At 36.3% G+C, this 19,304-nt stretch overlaps 1 protein-coding gene across 3 annotated transcripts in view; it reads right to left on the bottom strand.

Annotated features, from left to right (window-relative positions):
• Nucleotides 1–13,014: 13,014 nt before the first annotated feature.
• PPM1B (protein phosphatase, Mg2+/Mn2+ dependent 1B) overlaps nucleotides 13,015–19,304 on the bottom strand; it is a 61,190-nt gene continuing 54,900 nt past the window's right edge. For 2 of the 3 annotated variants that reach the window (XM_024552870.3, XM_024552872.3), the window contains exon 6: nucleotides 15,562–16,614. In XM_024552870.3, the coding sequence (XP_024408638.1) occupies nucleotides 16,306–16,614 (309 nt within the window). In that variant the 3' untranslated portion in view covers nucleotides 15,562–16,305. Of the gene's footprint in view, nucleotides 14,761–15,561; nucleotides 16,615–19,304 lie in introns of those variants that run through there. The other variant, XM_024552871.3, reaches the window with a different exon arrangement.

Here is a 19,304-nt window from a genome sequence, read left to right as displayed (position 1 = left end):
TAGCTGCAGACTAAAAATCTCAGTATGTTGTGATTTTTATTTTCATTCTATTCAAGATATTTTCTAATTTGTCTTGTAACTTATTGTTTGGCACATGGATTATTTAGAAGTGTGTTGTTCTTATCGTTCTGTTATTGATTTGTAGGTTAATTTCATTGTGGTCAGAGACTATGCCTTGTATGATTTCAATCCTTCTTAAATTTAGTGAGAACTTTAAGAGGCAGGAATATTTTTTCCTTGTTCACTTTCTACTTCTGCTGCTTGGATGCAGATGACAAAGGGTCCTCGATGACATGTAGCCACAAGGAGGGAAAAGCACCAGAGTTGAATCACCGTGTGGAATAGAGAAGCAGACTTACCTGGAACACCCATCCTGGTCTATACATGAGCAGTAAAAAAAACTTCTATTGTTTGATCCAGTTTAGTTTACCCCAATTAAAATGTTGCTTATCTTTAAGGTACTCCCCGCCAATACAACTCTGAGTTTCTCATAAAACACAACCTATATTTTAGTTCACAATATCCACAGCATACCCACATCTACTCAACTATGTTCATGTGTTCTATTAACAGACAAAAGCTTCAAATGAATGTTTATTGCATCAGCCATGATTCTTTTCAAAATTTTATTGCAGTATGCATACAGAAATGTGCACAAATAAACATACTATCTTTATACACATATAATACATCTACCTGCCAAAATTTACGAAGCTCTCTATATCTAGGGCATTCTCGTCCTTCCTCTTTCTTTCTTGCTATTTTTGCACCCTGTTAACTGAGAAAGTCAAGAAAACAAGAGATAAGTGGCACCCAGTGTGTATCGCTGAGGCCCCTGAAGAAGTCCCTCCAGGCTATAAGCCAATCCAACCTATCAAACTCTCGAGTGATTGGAAAGGAAAAAATGGCAAGTATATCTCAGATGGATCACAAAACACCTCTAAGGGTTAATGAATCTAACACAAGAATACATTAATAGTAATTGAAGGTCCTGCAAAGTAGGCTAAGTAAACACCCACTGCCCCAGCGCAGACTGGGGAAGGGACACTTAACAGCGGTAAATATAAGTAACCTCAAAGACCCCTAGAGTACCACATGGGTGTCAGGAAGGCTAGTCCAATACTTAGGGGTTAAACAGAACAGCATTAACTAGAACAAAGGACGTGACCGTTCTCCTACCTACAAATGATCGCTTCTGGGTTGTATACTTTAAGAAATACATAGCAAACTGGAGTCTTTGGAGAACAGGCTGTCAGAGGATAAAGACAATGGAAGCCACAATATATGAGGAATGTAGTAGCTGGGGATAGAAAAAGAGAAGATGCTGAAAGCCATCATAATAGCTGTGGTTAGAAGTCCAGTCCCAGTTCAGACAAATAAAGGGAAGAAAGAGGGAACCAACTAGAACCGGCAGAGCCGCGACAAGACGGAACTAGAGTCTGGTCCCTGGGAAGTCAGGCCAGAGGCGGCTGAAGGACCACCTGGTATTCAGGTTTCTTCCAGCTCAGTGATTTCCCTAAATATGTCTTTAAAGATCTGTCCAGCTATAAAACTTATTACTCTATTTTTGAAGGACACAGAAATGACAATTCTTCAGAACTACCATGTTAAAAGTTTTGAAGATGTAAAACTACAAATGGTTCAGCGTTTTATTGACCAGTCTTCTGTCTCAAGGGGACAAAGAGTGGTGGGTGTCCAGCGTCCCCTGGTTTCACTGAGGTGCATCCGAAATGTGTGCGTTGTTTTCTGAAGTGAATCTGTCTAGAATATGTACTTCATTTTGGCTTTGCCTCACCTGGTGATTAAGCAATCAGCAATGCTGTATAAATTTCTGATATCCAAAGACATTTCACTGGCACAGTGGAGCACACTGTTACACTGTAAGAGGGAACATTCTTTCTCACCGGTCAGATTCACACACGTCCCGCCCTGAAAAAGCCAAAAGCCCTAAAAACATTATACCGTGTATACAATGGAAAGCTACTCAGCCACAAGAAAAGATGAAATACTGCCATTTGTGACACCAAGGACGGATCTTGAGAACATCATGCTAAGTGAAATAAGACAGAAAAAGTAAAACCCCATATGATTCCACTCCTATGTGGGACATAGAACCGAAAGCAACAAATGAACAAGACAAAAACTCACACACGCAGCCAACAGTACGGTGGGTACTAGAGGAAGCGGGGGGTCAACAATGTGGTGCTGGACGGAGATTGGCTTTGGGTGGAGAACACGGTGCGATATGCAGATGAGGCATTACAGAGCTGTACACTTGAAAGCTATGGAATTTTATTAACTAATGTTACCTCAATTAATTTAATTAAAAATTTTTTAATTAAAAAATTATCTGCCAAAATTTTTGTTGTATTACCTCCCAGAACATTTATAGCAATTTTCTTCAGAAAACTGAGAATTAACCTTGGCATACCTTTGTGCTCAAGGGCAAAAACATTTGTTCCTTTTTCTTACCATACTTTCTTGCAACTTTCAACCTGAGAGGAAATACCATCTCTCAGAAAGGGAATGTCCAGTTACTGTGCGGTTGCAGTCACTCACTACTACCCCCTGACTGTATCACTGTAAGTTCGTCACAAATGGAACCGTAACAAAGGCACAAGAGGAAGGCTTACCTGGGTGATGCACAGATGTCCAAAAGTACTGTTATTTTTTGATGACTGGGAAAAATCAATGTGAAAATACCTGAGCTGGTTCCTTACCTGACCAAGAAACACACTACCTTCTATACCCTAAGCAGAGGTCTTTGAAGTCATCTAAATTAAAAAGTGTCTAATTTAAGGGGTTATTAAGATTTGTATTCATGTAGAATAAGCCAGTTACAAACCTACTTCCCTTTGTATTAATTATAAACACTGTACCTCATTTCAGAAGAGATTTGGGCACCATAAAATTATCATAGAGTCACAAGATGCTCTTAACGCAAACATTTAGAAGTCTAGTAACTTCTGATTTAAATGATGCTTTTCGGAGAAGAGAAACAGGAAGGACAGATTAAAGCCTGCCTTTGACCATGAGACTCCCTGGAACAAAACCAAGAAGCCACAGGTGTTTGTCACATAAGAGAATGACATGGTGACAGTTCTTCTCTGCCTCCATTAATAGGTTATATAAGATTAATGGTTAATAGAAGCATAAATACTATAATCACATAACGTTGGACTCATTTTTATTTCAGCTTTATGAAAAAACCTTTTTGTCCTTGTACTTTTAGGGGCTTGAAAGATCTGCCGGCCACTCTGCCTTTGTCACCACGGGAGCTCTCAGCCCGTTTACCAGCGGACGTGTTCAGGACTGCCATCTGGTGGAAATAATAGAAATTGACAATTTTGGGGGGGGGGGTGTACAGTGATTTTAAATCACTTGTCTATTAAGAAGGTGTGAATTTGAAACATATTGGACTAAATAATTCATTCATAACATTAATAAGAAATACAAAGCAAAACGAACTTAAGAAATTTGTACAACATGTGGAGAAAACTACAAAACATAACTTGGACATGAAAAAATATCCACACAAATAGAAAGATGCAGCATTTTCCTGGATGGAACTTGTCTGCTCAAGGCACCAATGACCCCAGTATTACCTACACGGACAACACCCCAACATACAGGTTTTTTATTTGGCAGGAAGATCTTGGCCAAATTAGTCATGAGTTCATCTGGAACAATAAATACTCTTATTTTTGTTCAAGTAGACTAGTAGGACTTTCCTTACCAGATGATAAAATGTACAAAGCAATAAAATAGGATGCTCATAAAAATACAAGCATATACAAGAATACACAGAAAAAGGGCACTTTGGAGTAAATAGGACTGGCTTACATATTAGCTGGTATGCTGTGAAGGGATAATGAAATATATCACATTCGATTTTTTCCCCTGTAGCAACACCCAAAACGAGTTCTTCTTATTATATATATAACTTTAAAAGGCCAAAGTCATAAAACATATGTAAATATTTACTTACTCAGAATGTGAAAAGACTGTCTATGTACACAATTGAAGTGTGAAACTGTTAAAGAAAATGATAAAATACTAAATCTTTTAATGTAAAAAAACCCAAGATACTTATCAAGTAGAATGTTAAAAATCACTGCAGTTCACTATATGTAAATTGTTTCAATTAAAAAAACAAAAATAAAATCCACTATATTTCACTTAAAACAATATATGGAGAATAAAGCGAAGTATTTTGTACTAAAAAGAGCTATCCTTGTCAGATCAGAGCATCTTAGCCCTCTTTAGTGCCTCTCATCGGTGAGCGGAAGCAGCCTTTATTCTGCCTGTAGGAAAAGCTGACGTAGAAACAAAAACTGTGTAATCAGAAGCATAGAAGCAGAGTAGCAGGTTATAAGATTCGGGGGCGTGGGGAAACCTATGCTACTGAGATGAGAGTTTTTCAGGAATTAGGTCATTTCAGGATTATTAGACAGCTTTTGCTCTTAGTCCCATTCCTCAATATCCTTATTTTTTTAAAAAAGCAATTGAAAGGAAAGTGATGGATTGGGGAGAATAATTCATGACATGTATAATAGAATAATGGTTATAATGATTAATTTCCTAAATATATCAAGAGCTCTCACAAAACAATAAAATGACAAATGTGTTTATAGAAAATAAGCAACATGTGAACAAGTTTTAAAGACATATAATTAGCCAAAATGAGAAAAATGTTCAATTTCACTAGCAATCAAATAACTTAAAACTAAATCAATAAAACAGAAATCACAGTATCTTACCTGCCAAATTGGCAACATACAACACTGGCAAGAAAGCAGAAACACAGGCATTTTTGTACACTGTAGCGGTTATAAAGTGGTACCCTCCTCCTGGAAAGCAACTCAGGACCACTAAATCCATTTAGTTTCTGTATTTTATTTAACTTCACTTTATTAAAAATTCAAACATACAGAAAAGAGTATGATACTCTTACCTGTTACCCAGATTTAACACGTTAACATTTTGTTATCTTTATTTTGGGGGTTGGGGGGAAGGGAGAAAATAAAACTCTCACACTTCCCAATGCTTCCGAAATACTGTCCTAAATTAATATTCTTCCCAAGCATACTTTATACAATATTGTATCTATAAATTACTATATCCCATCAACTCTAAGATTCCATTCTCTTATGTATAAGAAAAAATGCTTCCAATAAATCTATGAAACAATAATTAACAGGATTATAATAAATTTTTCAGACTTAAAAAAATCTTGCTTCTGCATTTTGCTTACCCAGTAACTTTGCTTCTATGTTAAGTCATATGTAATCACTTGGAAGATGTGCTAAACACATCTAAATGTCAGACAAGTCCGACAGGGTACAGAAACCAGTTGGAACTGAAATATGAAGAGGTGGGACCACATCGGTGCAGGTGTACCTGACACCTGCCCCACCAGTGGTGGTGGTAAGACCCCATTGACCAAAGATGCTTCTCAATTTCAAAGATGTTAAAATTGGGGGTAGTGCGGGCGCGGAGAATGCATTTTGGAATAAAACTTAGAGATTTAAGCTTTTACACAAACAACATCCTTTTGGAACTGGATGTTTCTCTCAGCTTTATGTTTTCAAAGTATTAAAAGCTGGCTCACTGCCCAAGGAAGCAAAGCCAGTGGCGACTGGCTGCAGCTGGGACAGGATTCTCTTCTTCACCCCGCCTTCCCTCTATTCCACTCAGCGCCCCAGAAAAAACTGTTTTGTGCTAAAGGGTACTAGCAGGTTGTGAGGGTACTAGTAGTACTTCCCCCTCCATGGCCTTGAATCAGAAAACAGTCTAGAGACAGCCCCTTCAAAGGCCCTGGAATCCACATGCTACAGTGAAGGGAGGGAGGTACGGCACCGGGGACATTTCAGGGGTGCCACAGAGTTCAGCGATCAAGATAAATATTCTAATACAACATGTAAAAGAATCAAGACTACTGCAAACACCACGATGTATCGAATTTTAAACGAAGACCAAATCATCGTCACTGAATTTTCTGTCCCCAAAGGTTCCGACACAGCGTGGCAGGCACTGCTACCGGTCCAAGGGAGGGGGCGGAGCGATGAGCTACCGCAGAGTTTAAATGCAAAGGAGCAACGGAAACACACAAAGTAACTTCCATGGGTAGGACGCGCAATTTTTAATATTAGATCCCCAAATGTATGCAGGTGTTAAGTTTTACTCTATTTTTATTAAAAGCAACTAGGTTAATGTAAGATGAAAACAATGCCTGCCTGCCAGGCATCAGCATTCAGGAGGCTACAGTAATTAAAATGGCATATCTGCACAGGGTCAGTCAAAAAGTCCATGGCACTGAACTTAGGAACTGGGAATGGATCATACAGATATGGGAAACCAGTGTTTGACAGGGCTGGCTGGCACGGCGCTGGCACCAGTAGCCAGCTGTATGGAAAAAATGAGCTTTCTTATTCAATACTATATACAGGGCCAGCACAAATAATGCCCTTTTTATTACAAAAATCTTTTATTACAAAATCCTAAGCATGTAATTCTGTAACGTGACAATTTCACACTCAGGCACACCGTATGAGTAAGCAACTGATAAGTAAACTGACATAGTATAAAGCTTAAATACTTGTAATTTTAGGTGAAATGTTTAAATTAAAACTATAAATTATTACACCCGCATTATTACCCTACCAATCACACTCAAACAAGTGTTACTTCTGCCAGACCCTGTATAGCAGTAAATTCAAGATGGATTAAAAACCTAAATGTGTGCTCGGGAGGTAGGAAGCCTTTAAAATTCCTGCAAGAAAACAGAGAATATGCAAACTTGAGATGGTGATTTCCTGAACAACACAGACATCAGTACAAAGCATAATGAAAGACTGATAAATAACAAAAGACTCCATACATAATTTTTTTAAAAGACTAGGTTTTGCAACACATATAACAGAGGGTTAGAATCCAGAATTAAAAACAAAAACAAAAAAAAAACCCTACCAATAAATGAGAGAGACAAACCAGAAAGAAAAATGGGCAAAGGATATGAACATTCAGTTCAGAGATGAGGAAACCCAAATGGCCAGCACGAAAAGGCAAAGACATTCATCTCACATGTAACAGAAATGCAAGTTAAATGATCTACTTCACACTCATCTGACTGACAATGTCAAGTGTCACTGAGGATGGCGAGGCACAGAGGAACAGGAAGCTTGGCACATTTCTAGGGGAAGTGTAACTCTGTACACCTTCGGCACACTGTGTTTAATATATTCACTGGAAGATGTGCGTGCCCTGTAACCGAGTAGCATTTCTAGGCAAATACTGGAGAAAAGCTAGCAGATGTGCTCAAGGGACACATACCAGGATGCCTACTATCCCCATTTTTTAGTAGTAAAAAGGCTGCAATAACCTATACACCCCTCAACGGGGACATGGATGCACTGTGGCACAGTCACACATGTGAAGTTTACTCAGCCTTCAGCTTGCTTTATAGAGCAGGGTGATGTACAGTAATAGTGGGAGCAGATAAATTCAAATCTGAGGTTGGGAAGAACATCCTTTCCTCCCCATAAAACACTCCCCCCAGCAAAATCAAAACCAACTCAACACGGCGAGTGGATGTGCGGGGGAAGGAATGAGGTGAGCGACCTCTGATGGCAGGGGATACCTGACTCTTGGCCTAAGCCCACAAACCCTTCCCACCTGCTAAATATAACAAAATACCACAATATGTGGGTAGATCACCAAATGAAAACCTGTGAATATCCCTCTCGGCCCAGCCTAACACTGCTGATTCCTTTCTTGTAAAAGAATAAACGATCTAGTTTCGTTTCTCTAGTCATATTTATGCTCTCTGAGCCAAGCAGCTTTCAACCTTTACAAAGTCAAAGAGCCTTTATTCAAAGGAAATCTGAACTGGAATCCCAACAAGCTGATACAAAAAAGAACTGCTCTGGAAGCAGAGAACTAGTACCCTAGTAAAGACCAACTCATTATCACTGAATTTTCCTTAAGACTATTAGTCTATTTTTAAAGTATACAACATTTTAAAACGTAGACTTCATAAAAAGCTTTGCAGCTTCCTGGAAAAACTATAACTCCAGGAATTAATAAAATCCAGTCACTTTCAATTTAGGAGTATACTTCAACAGCATCAAAGTGCTCCACAGTAATAATTACAACCGGTATTACTTGAGATCAACTTTAATAGCAAATACAAGTACTTAAAATAAGCTTTATACTGTATAAATGTACTTTTAAGTTGCTTATTCATAGGCAAAATCTCATGAAAATAAACCCATGGTCCTCTAAATCATGTTCCATGGAATTTTGTTCACATAAATTACACTTGCTGCCTTCCAGACTTAAGAAATGAAGCACAAGTAAAAAACAAACAAACTACCCAGGAGAGGGAGAGAAGGTATCAGATGCATATGCCGGAGTAATTTCTTGGATGGTACTGGTCCTCTTCACCTCAAACACATGCCCAAATACTTTCTTAAAAGTACATTATGTGGGAAGAATATAAGAACACATTTGTGGTACAGATTTAATAACTAAAGAAAGCACTGTTGCCAATATTATACATTTAGGGTTTAGTCAAGGAAAAAATATCCCAAACCTTTGCTTCTACCCATATATAAGTAATGGTCCTTCTGTGTTCCATTAGTTGTGGATATGAACAGGTAGAGCCAATAAGCTCCTAACACCAAGATTATGAAGCCCCACGCCTGAACTGTAAGAGCATCACTGGCCAGTTACACCTAAGCAGGAAATGACATAGTATTTAGTTTTTGCCAGGTAGAATAAAACTGAAACAGAAAGTGAGAGAGAAAAGATACTATATGCAAAAAAGCCAGCAAAACGTGAGGATCAGTGGTGATGCTGCTTGAAAAGCAACTTAGTTTGTATTAGTAGCTATAGTACTACTTCTAGACCACAGCATACATAAATCACCAAAACAATGGGCAAAATACTTGCGTAGCGTGTTCATTAGGGCTTACAGAATTCCCAGAGTTGAGTATAATTCTCAGAACTGCTTTGAAATAAATTATTCTCATGGATTACTACATTAGCACTTAAATGTCTTAAAAACATAACAGATTTTCTGCACAGTGTGCATTTTGTTTAACATGTGGAAAATCACAACATGCTACTTCTCACTAAGTACTAGTTAGGCACCCCAAATGAAATGTTCTAAAATCTTTATCAAATGTTTTCCCTTATTACTTAAACCAGATTCATTTCAAAGTATAAATAAAGGCAATTCAGAAATGTGAATTTGAGATGTCATTTAAAAATACAATCTAAATTCAAGACAAGAAAGAGCTGGCTAGCAAAAGAGATTTAATGGACATCTACAGGTTCATTTTTAAAAAAATTTTGTTCCAGAAAGAGAGGAAGGGAGAGAGAAACACTGATCAGTTGCCTCCCATATGCACCCCAACCTGGGATCAAACCTGCAACCTCGGCATGAGCCCTGACCTGGAGTTCTGGACAGAGAACCCTCCAACCAACTAAGCCACACTGGCCAGGGCTCTTCAGGTTCATCTTAAAATGAATGGAACTGAATAAAAGCCCAGTTTAACTCAGTAACAAATACTGATACTCTGGTTCAACTGTGTTCTTCCAAAGGTTTTAGAATATACATATACATTTTCTTCCTGGATGACTAATTTGTTTGGAAACAAAAACTTGGTTTATAATGTCAGAATACTTATGTAGGGTCTCATTCCACCAAATATTTCAGGTAGCTTAGTTTGGAATATAAATTAGTAATACTAATTTCTGGCTCAAATGTTAGGCTAATATTATAAAAACATTTCCCCCAACTGACTATTTCTTGTTACAAAAAGCCATTTTGAAGCCCAGTTAGAAAAAAAAGGGGGCGGGGAGTCAGGGGCATGACAGCACCATCGTTTTCATGTAGAAAAGTCAACTCATTATAATCTCCATCAATGACAGTGTAATTCTGTAAGCACTTCTACATTTAGCATTAAGAAACTGGCTCTTGGCCCTGACTGGTGTGGCTCAGATGACTGGGCAAAGGGTCGCTGGGTGGATTCTTAGTCAGGGCCTGTGCCTGGGTTGAGGGTTTGGTCCCAGTATGTGAGACAAAGCTGATCAATGTTTCTCTTCCTCTCTTTCAACTTTCCTTTCCCTAGAGAGAAACAAACAAATAAAATCTTTAACCAAAAAAAAAGAAAAAGGAAAAAGAAGTTGACTCTTGGGAATAAACTATACTTTTATTAGTAGTAAACTAAATGTGAAGAAATGCTTAGGTTCTTTGTTTCCCTTCAAAATGAGATGTTATTTTAAAAATAAACCTCAAAATATGCAACTTGATATTTTAATATTTACTACATTAGGTAATACGAAGCCTAACCAAATTGAGCTTTTCAAGATGGGTAATGCCACCTTCATCCTGGTTTTACATTTTGCTATGGCTCCTTATGAGGACTAAGTCCCTAGGTGGCTGGTTGGAAAGCCAGACAGCACTATGAAGAAACACTGGATCCCAGACCCCCGAAATAAAACCGACTCGGTAACAAGTTGCAGTGACATCTGGCTATACAAACATTTAAAAACAAAAACTCAAGTAGTAAGTATCTTAGGGAAACGTTGTAAGTACCAAGCTTCATAATTAGACAAAATAACACCTACATGGTAGCTCTCCCTCACCTCGTTCAACAGTCAGAAAAATGAAGAATCTAACAAAAACCACAAAAAACCCCTTCAGCATAAAGCCCTGATCCACGTAATTATTAAAAAGTCCTGTGTTTAGCCCTGGCTGGTGTGGCTCAGTGGATTGAGTGTCGGCCTGCGAAGCAAGGGGTCACTGGTTCGATTCCCGGTCAGGGCACATGCCTGGGTTGCGGGCCAGGTCCCCAGCGGGGGGTGCGTGGGAGGCAACCACACATTGGTGTTTCTCTCCCTCTCTTTCTCTCTCCCTTCCCCTCTAAAAATGAATGAATAAAATCTTTAAAAAAAAAAAAAAAAAAAAAAGTCCTGTGTTTATCTGGCTGACCTGATGTGATGTCTCAGCCATAGCAGAATGACTGATTAAAAATTCTATCAGAAGTGAGTTCTTTTTAACAACATAAATCTACAGTAATTGAAGATATCTAAGATTAAAATGACCAGAATCCATGCCATTCAAAAATCAAACTCTATTGTGAAGTTTAACCTTAAATCATGAGTTTTCCAGGTTGAAATGCATTGAAGTTAACATTCTGAGAGAAAAATACAATGCTCGAGATTCCACCTTCATCTTTCTTTGTGTCAGCATAACAACACCGGTATAACCCTCCTCCCCTGCCCTGCCAAGTAAATTCCCTCCCATTTGTCTATCTTAACATTCACTTACTGTTATGCTGTGATGCTTGGAGTAAATGACTGGTCAGTCACCAAAAGGAGAAGGGCAGCAATTCTGAAAGTACGGGACCCAGGGGAACTTTTAAGGAGGCACATGAAATCAAAACTATTTTCTTATTATTAATATTAATACTAATACTTATTCTTTTTCGAAGTATTGAAGCTTGCCCTGATTGTGCGAAAGAAATGGTGGGTAAAACGGCAGACGCTTGAGCACAAATAAACACAGCACCAACCAAATTAGCCATTATTGTACCTTCATTCCCGCACTCACAAGGAAAAAGGGGGAAATGGCCCCTTTCAGTTAACGTCTTGACTAAGCAGTAACCGTTAATTTCATTACAACTCCGTCCTTGAGTTCACCTCTTTTTAATGGGCTAGATGGTGAAATGGGGAGTGCTGGTTCTGCAGATGCTGAGTACAGAGGTTATCTCACACTATTATTCGAGAGGTGCCCTGAACCAGCCACACTTCGTGGAGTGCAATTTTTACTTGCAAGACAGACTGACAGACTACAGTTATTCAGCAGATATTTTCTCGAAAATGAATGAAGCAAGCCTATCAGTTATGGAAAGCAACCGACAATATTTGTTGCCAATGATAAAATTTCACCTTCCAAATGAAAATTAGAATTTAAAAAAATCTGTATCCATCCCCACGAGCTCGGCAGCTTCCCGACATTTAAGACTTTTCTTAAGGTATCAGTTTACATTAACCAAAGACTTTCAAGTATTGCATAGTAATAACATGTTGATATTCTAAAGAACTGCATAATTCAATGAGCCAGTATTTTCCAAATGACTAATACACATTTTTAAATCATGCAAAAGTAGAAGATCCATTCAGAGTGCAGGAAGATCAAAACGGATTTTAATGTAACATAGTACAAAGCTGAGTAATAGTTCCAGATCTTCTCACATTGCAAATAACCTTCAAGAAACCACCAATTCTGAAGTTTTGATAAATGTATCAAAGAGGAATATTCACCATGACCTGAGGCTACTGAAATACTCTTTTAAATACTATGTGTGTGAGGTCAGACTTCTTCATATATTTCAGCTTAACAATAACCCACAACCTTGGGGCCAACTTCTTCCTGTATTTCAAACAAAGTGTCACACTGCAACAGGTTGAATGCAGAAGCAGATAAAAGAATCCAGCCAATTTGCAAAACAAAAGCCAGTACTCTTTAGTTTCGGAAAATAATTGTTTTTATAAAACAATGCTATTTATGTTAACAGGTAATGGTTTTCTTTTCTAATGCAGTAAATATTAATCCACAAAAGCTGAAGTTCTTTGGGATCTTCTGTCTTTAAGAATGTAAGTAGTTCTTGAGATCAAAATATTTGAGAAGAGGTGGACTAGTAAATTGATATTAGTAAACTAAGTAAGTTTTCCTTTTGCTAACTCACATGTTACTTGTATTTCAAGGGCCACTAAACTACCAAAGATTTTTTTACAGTGGTATAAAAAATATTTTGGGAGTAGAGAAGGGTTTGATTGGTATTGTCCTCTAAGTTTGGTTAATTCTTCCCTGGAATTATAATTCGCCTACACAGTTCCATATGAAACATTTCACAATATTTTAACTATATAAAATGTTTAAAATAACATTCAAAACTGGACTTTCATTTTAAAAATCATACCAAATAGTAATATGTCACACTGTTTTTATCAATTCTTTATTTAGGTAACAAGTTGGTTATGTTCACTGCATTGTATAAAACATCACAATATCATACTGGAAAGGTACTATCAGTACAGGATTGGATCAGAGTGGACAGTTGAACAATAAACCATTCTGCATTCTTCATTCCCTATCTTTTAACAGCCCCCCAAACCCAGTAAAGGGACAAATAGCTTTTAACATCATCATGTAAAGCACTTTAACTTACAAGGCTAAAATCTAAAGAATAAATAAAATATACTGTGGCAATAATTCTTTTTAGACCAAAAATCAGGTGCACAATAAATCAAATGATCAAGGAAGCTGTTTGTATTCAAATGTGTGACTCTCCAGAAACAGTGTCAGGAAAATGTTACAGAAAATACCATGAATTCCATTTCACATAGGACCAGATGATGACTCATTTTAACTATACACAAGGGCAATTACATCCTGCTGAAACACAATTTAAACATACAGGAAAATGTTTACAAAGCATCCACCACATGTAAACCATGTTACAAATGGATACATTCATTGCTTCTCCTACCCCAGTAGCTTTTAGATAAATATTTTACTCTTCATGTTCAGCATTAATTGGATACATGCAAAACTCAAAAAGAATTCAAGAATTCAAGGTTATTGTAAAAATAGAATTAAACTAATAATCTTCAAGTACCTTATGTGACAGCCACTCTGTACCGTGCCCAATGTTATAAAATGAAAGGGGTTACTGAACCCATGAAAATATCTCTGTAATATTTCCTTAGATCTAAAATAGATAATTTTAAATGTATTTATAGTCATATTTCAATGTGATATTCTGAGCTTTTAAAATAATGTAAACAATTAAAAATTATACCAAATTACACAAAACTTGTCGTATCTTAAAAGCTGAAAAATTAAAACTATAGAAAACCACATGTAAAACCAAAATCACAATTTACATTATAAAGGCAAATCTCATCATTTAAAAAATTTGTAGCAGTGAGATGTCAAAGCAAATTATAAATAGCCATAAATTAATCCATTTGGTTTCAAAGATTTTCTAGTGAGAGTTGAAGGATGAAGTAGATACATGCATAAAATTTGTCAGGTTTTATAGTATTATTGCCAAATACACGGATCTGAAAGCAGGCAACATTACAATTTGGACATGGAGAACCCAGTTTGGTAGTACAGGTAAAATTGGAAAAAAAATTAAATAACAATTAATAATAAATATATACCCTATAGCAAATTGCTCAAATGAAATTTCAAGCCACAGAGCTGCAAAAGGCTTTCAACTTGGTGAACTGAAAAAAAGAACATCTCATACAATTCTTTACTTTTACATGCTTATACGTTGTGTGTCCTGTTTAAAAAAAAAAAAAACCATAATGTATCTTCAGAGTACAGCTAACTATATTCCCATGCACCTCAGGCACAATTGTTATTTGTGACAAAATTAACTGTTGGTTTCTAGGGCCAAAAGTTCAACACAGATGTAACCAGTATGCCTGAGGTTGGCAAAAATACTGTAGTACAGGCAATGCTACAAGTGGCAATTATCAGAAAACACAATATGAACAAATGATGGGAAATGCTAATGATTTTCTGCTCATATCACAAAACGTTGGGAATCCACAAGAATATTTTTCCCTTGTATTGAAGAAAATTGTGATTAAAAGTTTTTGCCCCAATTTTCAGAATCAAAAGCATTTTAGAAGTTTATAAGGCTACCATGGGTCTTCTAGATCTCCAGCACCCTACAGGAAGAAAAAAGGAAGAATATTATTATTATTTACCTACACCACTTCCAGGTTGGATCGAATTGCAAAAGAAAACAAAATCAGATGAACAAATTACCTTCATTCTTTGTTTGAAAGGGCATGTTTACAGAGAGGCGGGTGTACTGTGCATTGTGTGTATACCCATGGGTCTATCTAACACAGATAGATAACTGGTTGGGTTTTCCCTCCCCTTCCACCAAATGCCTTCCTCTTAAACCACTTAAAAGTACTCCGGCACTGGAAAAAGTAGATCAAAACATCAGCTACCTTAGAAGATTCCAAAGTTTCAACTTATGGTACCTTAAGCAACTTTAGACACGTGATAAATATAAATATGAAGAAGAAAAGTTAATGACCTACAGCCACAAAATAATTGTTTTAAAAGTTTCTCACAGGACTAATATCTGTATTTAAAATAAAAACAAAAACTCACATCAACCACTACTTAAAATACCCCATAATTCTTGCATTTATTAATATCTGATAAACAGAGCAACGTTGACAGTCCTGTGATCTTTAAAAAGCCGTGATGGCAATTTTCTGACACATCTGTGTGTGTTTGCTCTGCCCAAAGATTAGTATTTCGTACCACAAAAGGGGATAAAAAACAGACTAGATTTTCTTTAAGTAAGACTTCTCAAAATCTTTTAGTTAATGAAGAAAAGCCAAGCCAAAAGTTTTCTGAGTTTTATATAAATACAAATGAATTTCTAATGGGCATTTTTCCAATGTAACAAAACTTTAAAAATTTTTTTAAATAAGTACAACATGCACAGATTATTCCATATCATGTGCTTTATTTGGACTTAAAACACTTATAATTTCATTCTGAACACTTAGTTGACATACATTTTGATGTATGTTGTTAGGCTATACAGAAATACAAACCAATGCTATACGAATAATACACAGGATTTTCAAAAATTATCTTTCATAAAGAATACACAGGAAGGAAAAATAACCACACATCCAATAGCTCAGAACTTCTAAAAATAAAACTACAGAGATGTAAAATACAAACAAGTCAAAGAACACACCAATAATCATCCTTGAAAAAAGTATTACAGGTCACATCTGCCATTGTTTAAAGAACTAAAATCACTAAAGAAAATACAAATTTATTACAAAGCTAACTATGAGTATACTAAAATGTAAAATAATATGAAACAGTGTAATTCTACATTAACAAGTCTTTCCACAACATATTGTAATCTTGCTAATCAGTAATCTTTAATCCTATCTAGTATGAATTTACTGACTTTAATAACTGGTAGCCTCATTTCTGGCATACAATATGAAATGACATAATTTTATTAAGTTCAAAGTACTATAAATAGTCAATTTTAAACTATCTGATAAAGGTGTATGCAAAGGCCTCATTAAAAAACAAGGCTATGTGACTATAATAAAACTAGTTTACCAAGATTCAAATAAGAAAACGGTTATAGAAATGCATACATTATACTTCCTAAGTAAAAACTATCAAATCAAAGATCACAAAAATATTAGCACAAAGTCAAGTCATATTTTTTCACCGCCCATGTTTGTCCCTGCATCTTCATTACAGCTGTCTAAGCCAGCAAGATCACTTTGTGACTCAGTATGGCTTTCCTGCATTGCCACTGGGTTTCCAGCATCAATGTTCGAAGAAGTAGCTGTAGCAGCTGGTTCTTCAGCAGGGTTTTCTTCTCCCTCTACTTTAGCTAGCCTGTAACTAGTCAGCATCTCCTCCAGAAGTTGTCGGTAGTTTCCCCTATGATTAATTCTCATTTGCCTGAGAGCTTCCACCAATTTTCCCTGTGATCCACTTTCCTCTGCTTCATCGGAGGCCTTTTTTTAAGATTCAAGACCCCAGTGTCAGTAGACAAACTAGGATATCACATGTATTTCAAAACATCACAGCAAAACACTCATTTTTCTACCATGAGTTAACACAGTCTAAGCATGAGAACATTTCATTAAATAAGTATTAAGTCTTATATCAAATAATAAAAATTTCCAACTGAAATATCTCATTATTTTTAGCAAATTACCATTAACTAGTTTCTATTATTTCACATTATAATTTGAAGTTCAAGCTGAAGTTTACTGTATTAGAATTCAACAGCAACACAAGCATTTCCTAAATAAAACTACTGACTTACTTAAAAAATACAACAATTGGCTATCATGACTTAGGATAAAAGAAAATTAGTGTGTAAAGCAACAGGACAGGACAGAAAAGCAGGCCATTAGACATTAGTTTCTCCATCATTTCTGCTAAATGACAGGTTGGATAGGAGATAGAAAATGTTAAACTACATAAACTCCAACTGGATTTCTGGGAAATACTAAAGTGTTCGTGGCTAAAAATTTTATTTATATATTTGTCTTTAAAGAGTTTAATAAAACATCTGTAAAAACAGACGAATTATTTTAAACATTATAATAAGGTATGAATAGCAAACTCCTCATCCTTTTATACTTTAATAAATTTCGGGAAATTTACAGGTTTCAACAATACTAGCTACTTCATCTTGTTAAGAACAAGCTCTAACATCCAAGCTGATCACAGTTAAGAAAGAGTAAAAGCCAGACAATCTTAAATTATGTGCCTCCTGATTTGAGAACTAGGGAATACAGAGCCACATCCTGTGTTTTTGACAAAAATGTTTAATATCAATCTAATAAAGCGAATTCCTAGTTTACAGGAAGCAGAGAACAGACGATCAAGTTAAAGGACACAAGGAAATAGTCGTATGCTCCTGAATATAGGACATCCTATAAAAAGTGGGCTCAGAATCTTCATATTCAGTGTCAACAGGGGAAAAAACAGGGGCTTGATTAAAAACTTGCTTAATATGCTTGAATGATAACTTAACAATCAGATTAGACCATGACACAAAATAACAATTATAATCACCAATCTAGGGATAACTGAGAACATATGGACTTGAAATTAAATTATATTAAATGTATTATTACTTTCCTTAGTTATAACATTATGCTTATGTAGAAAAATGTCCTTATTCTTAAGAGGTGCATGTCAAAATATTTAGAGATGAAATACTATGATGTCTGCAACTTGTCAAAGGACCAGTCAAAAAGAGAAAAAGGTAGTGTATACATGCACACTACGCAAATACGGCAAAATATTAAGAATTGTCGAATCTAGGTAAAAGGTCTTCACTATGCTCGTTTCAATTTTTCTGTTAAGAAAACCTCTGAAAGTTTTCATCATGTTAGGAAAATGAAGTAGAAAAATGATAACTAATACAGATGACCTGACACAAATTCTTAAACATCTTTGGAGACTGTTACTCTACAATTCTACAACAAAGGTAATACTAATACAGCCACACAATACAGGACAATGTTTACTAGAAAAATGAGAGTACTTGAACACTTTTTTATAAAAAGTACCCTTGGGCAAAAAGCAAAAGATAACTATAGCGTACGTATATGTACACGATTGTGTATCTGTTCATTTTAGGATATCGTATGTAAACTGCCTGGGTGGAAGAGAAACACAGCAACACACGGGTGGGCAAGAGTGGGCTCAGAGTTGGTCGTACGGAAAAAGACATGCAGGTTTTGATGATCACATTACCTCAAAAGGATGGCATATTGGCACAGTGCACTCAGGTACCATCTTGTAACTGCTCAATTTGCCGGCCTACGTTATTTACACCTGCATTTCAGGGGCCTGCTTGGGTGAGCCCCAGTGTCTCCGGAGCTGGCTGAATGCAAACCCACTTTGACCCACCCATGTGTAAATAATCATGATGGGTAATGAAGTTACAGATGCTTTGTTTTCTTTAAAGTCTCCAATTTTCTACATCAAGCATATTAACTGTCAAAATAACTTTTTTTTTTTAATTAGCAAAATGTGTGTGGAGAGAACATAATAAAATGTACTCTCTGTTAAGATCTTCTGTATTTACCTTTCCTTCTGTATTAAATAAATAGGTTTCCTTAAGTAAAATTTCTCATTTGAATCTTTTTAGGAAAGGTTAAGATGGAACAATGAGATAAGTGCTTACTAATCATAAACCTTATCAGTCTTTAATCAGATCTTCCAAAAGGCAATTAATTTTCTACTTAATGGTATATCACAAAGAATTTGTAATGAAGGGCATAAAACTACCCCCATTCCCAAAAGAAAATCTCAAAATAAAAACTCCCTATTTATATATATAAATAAAAAACTTCTATTTTTTTTTTTTGACATTGAAACAAAATCCGCTTCAATCAGGCAGCTGACTTACACACAGCTAAAGTGATGGTCAACCATGGTTTTTACATCAGAATCACCTGTGTAGCTTTCAAAAATGATACAGATACCAAAGTTCCATCCCATGATATCCAGATTCAGCAGGTTGGGGTGACTTATAATAAAATTAAAAAAAAAAAAAAAAAAAGGCTGCCAGATGATTCTGGTATACAAGGTTGAGGACCACGCCAGGGGTGTCCAACACCGCAGGCAGCCCAGGGTGGCTGTGAATGTAGCCCAGCACAAAACTGTTAAGACTTTTTTTGTG

Source organism: Desmodus rotundus, chromosome 5 (assembly GCF_022682495.2).
Source record: "Desmodus rotundus isolate HL8 chromosome 5, HLdesRot8A.1, whole genome shotgun sequence".
NCBI classification, from domain to species: Eukaryota; Metazoa; Chordata; class Mammalia; order Chiroptera; family Phyllostomidae; genus Desmodus; species Desmodus rotundus.
This window is presented reverse-complemented; position numbering and strand designations above follow the sequence as displayed.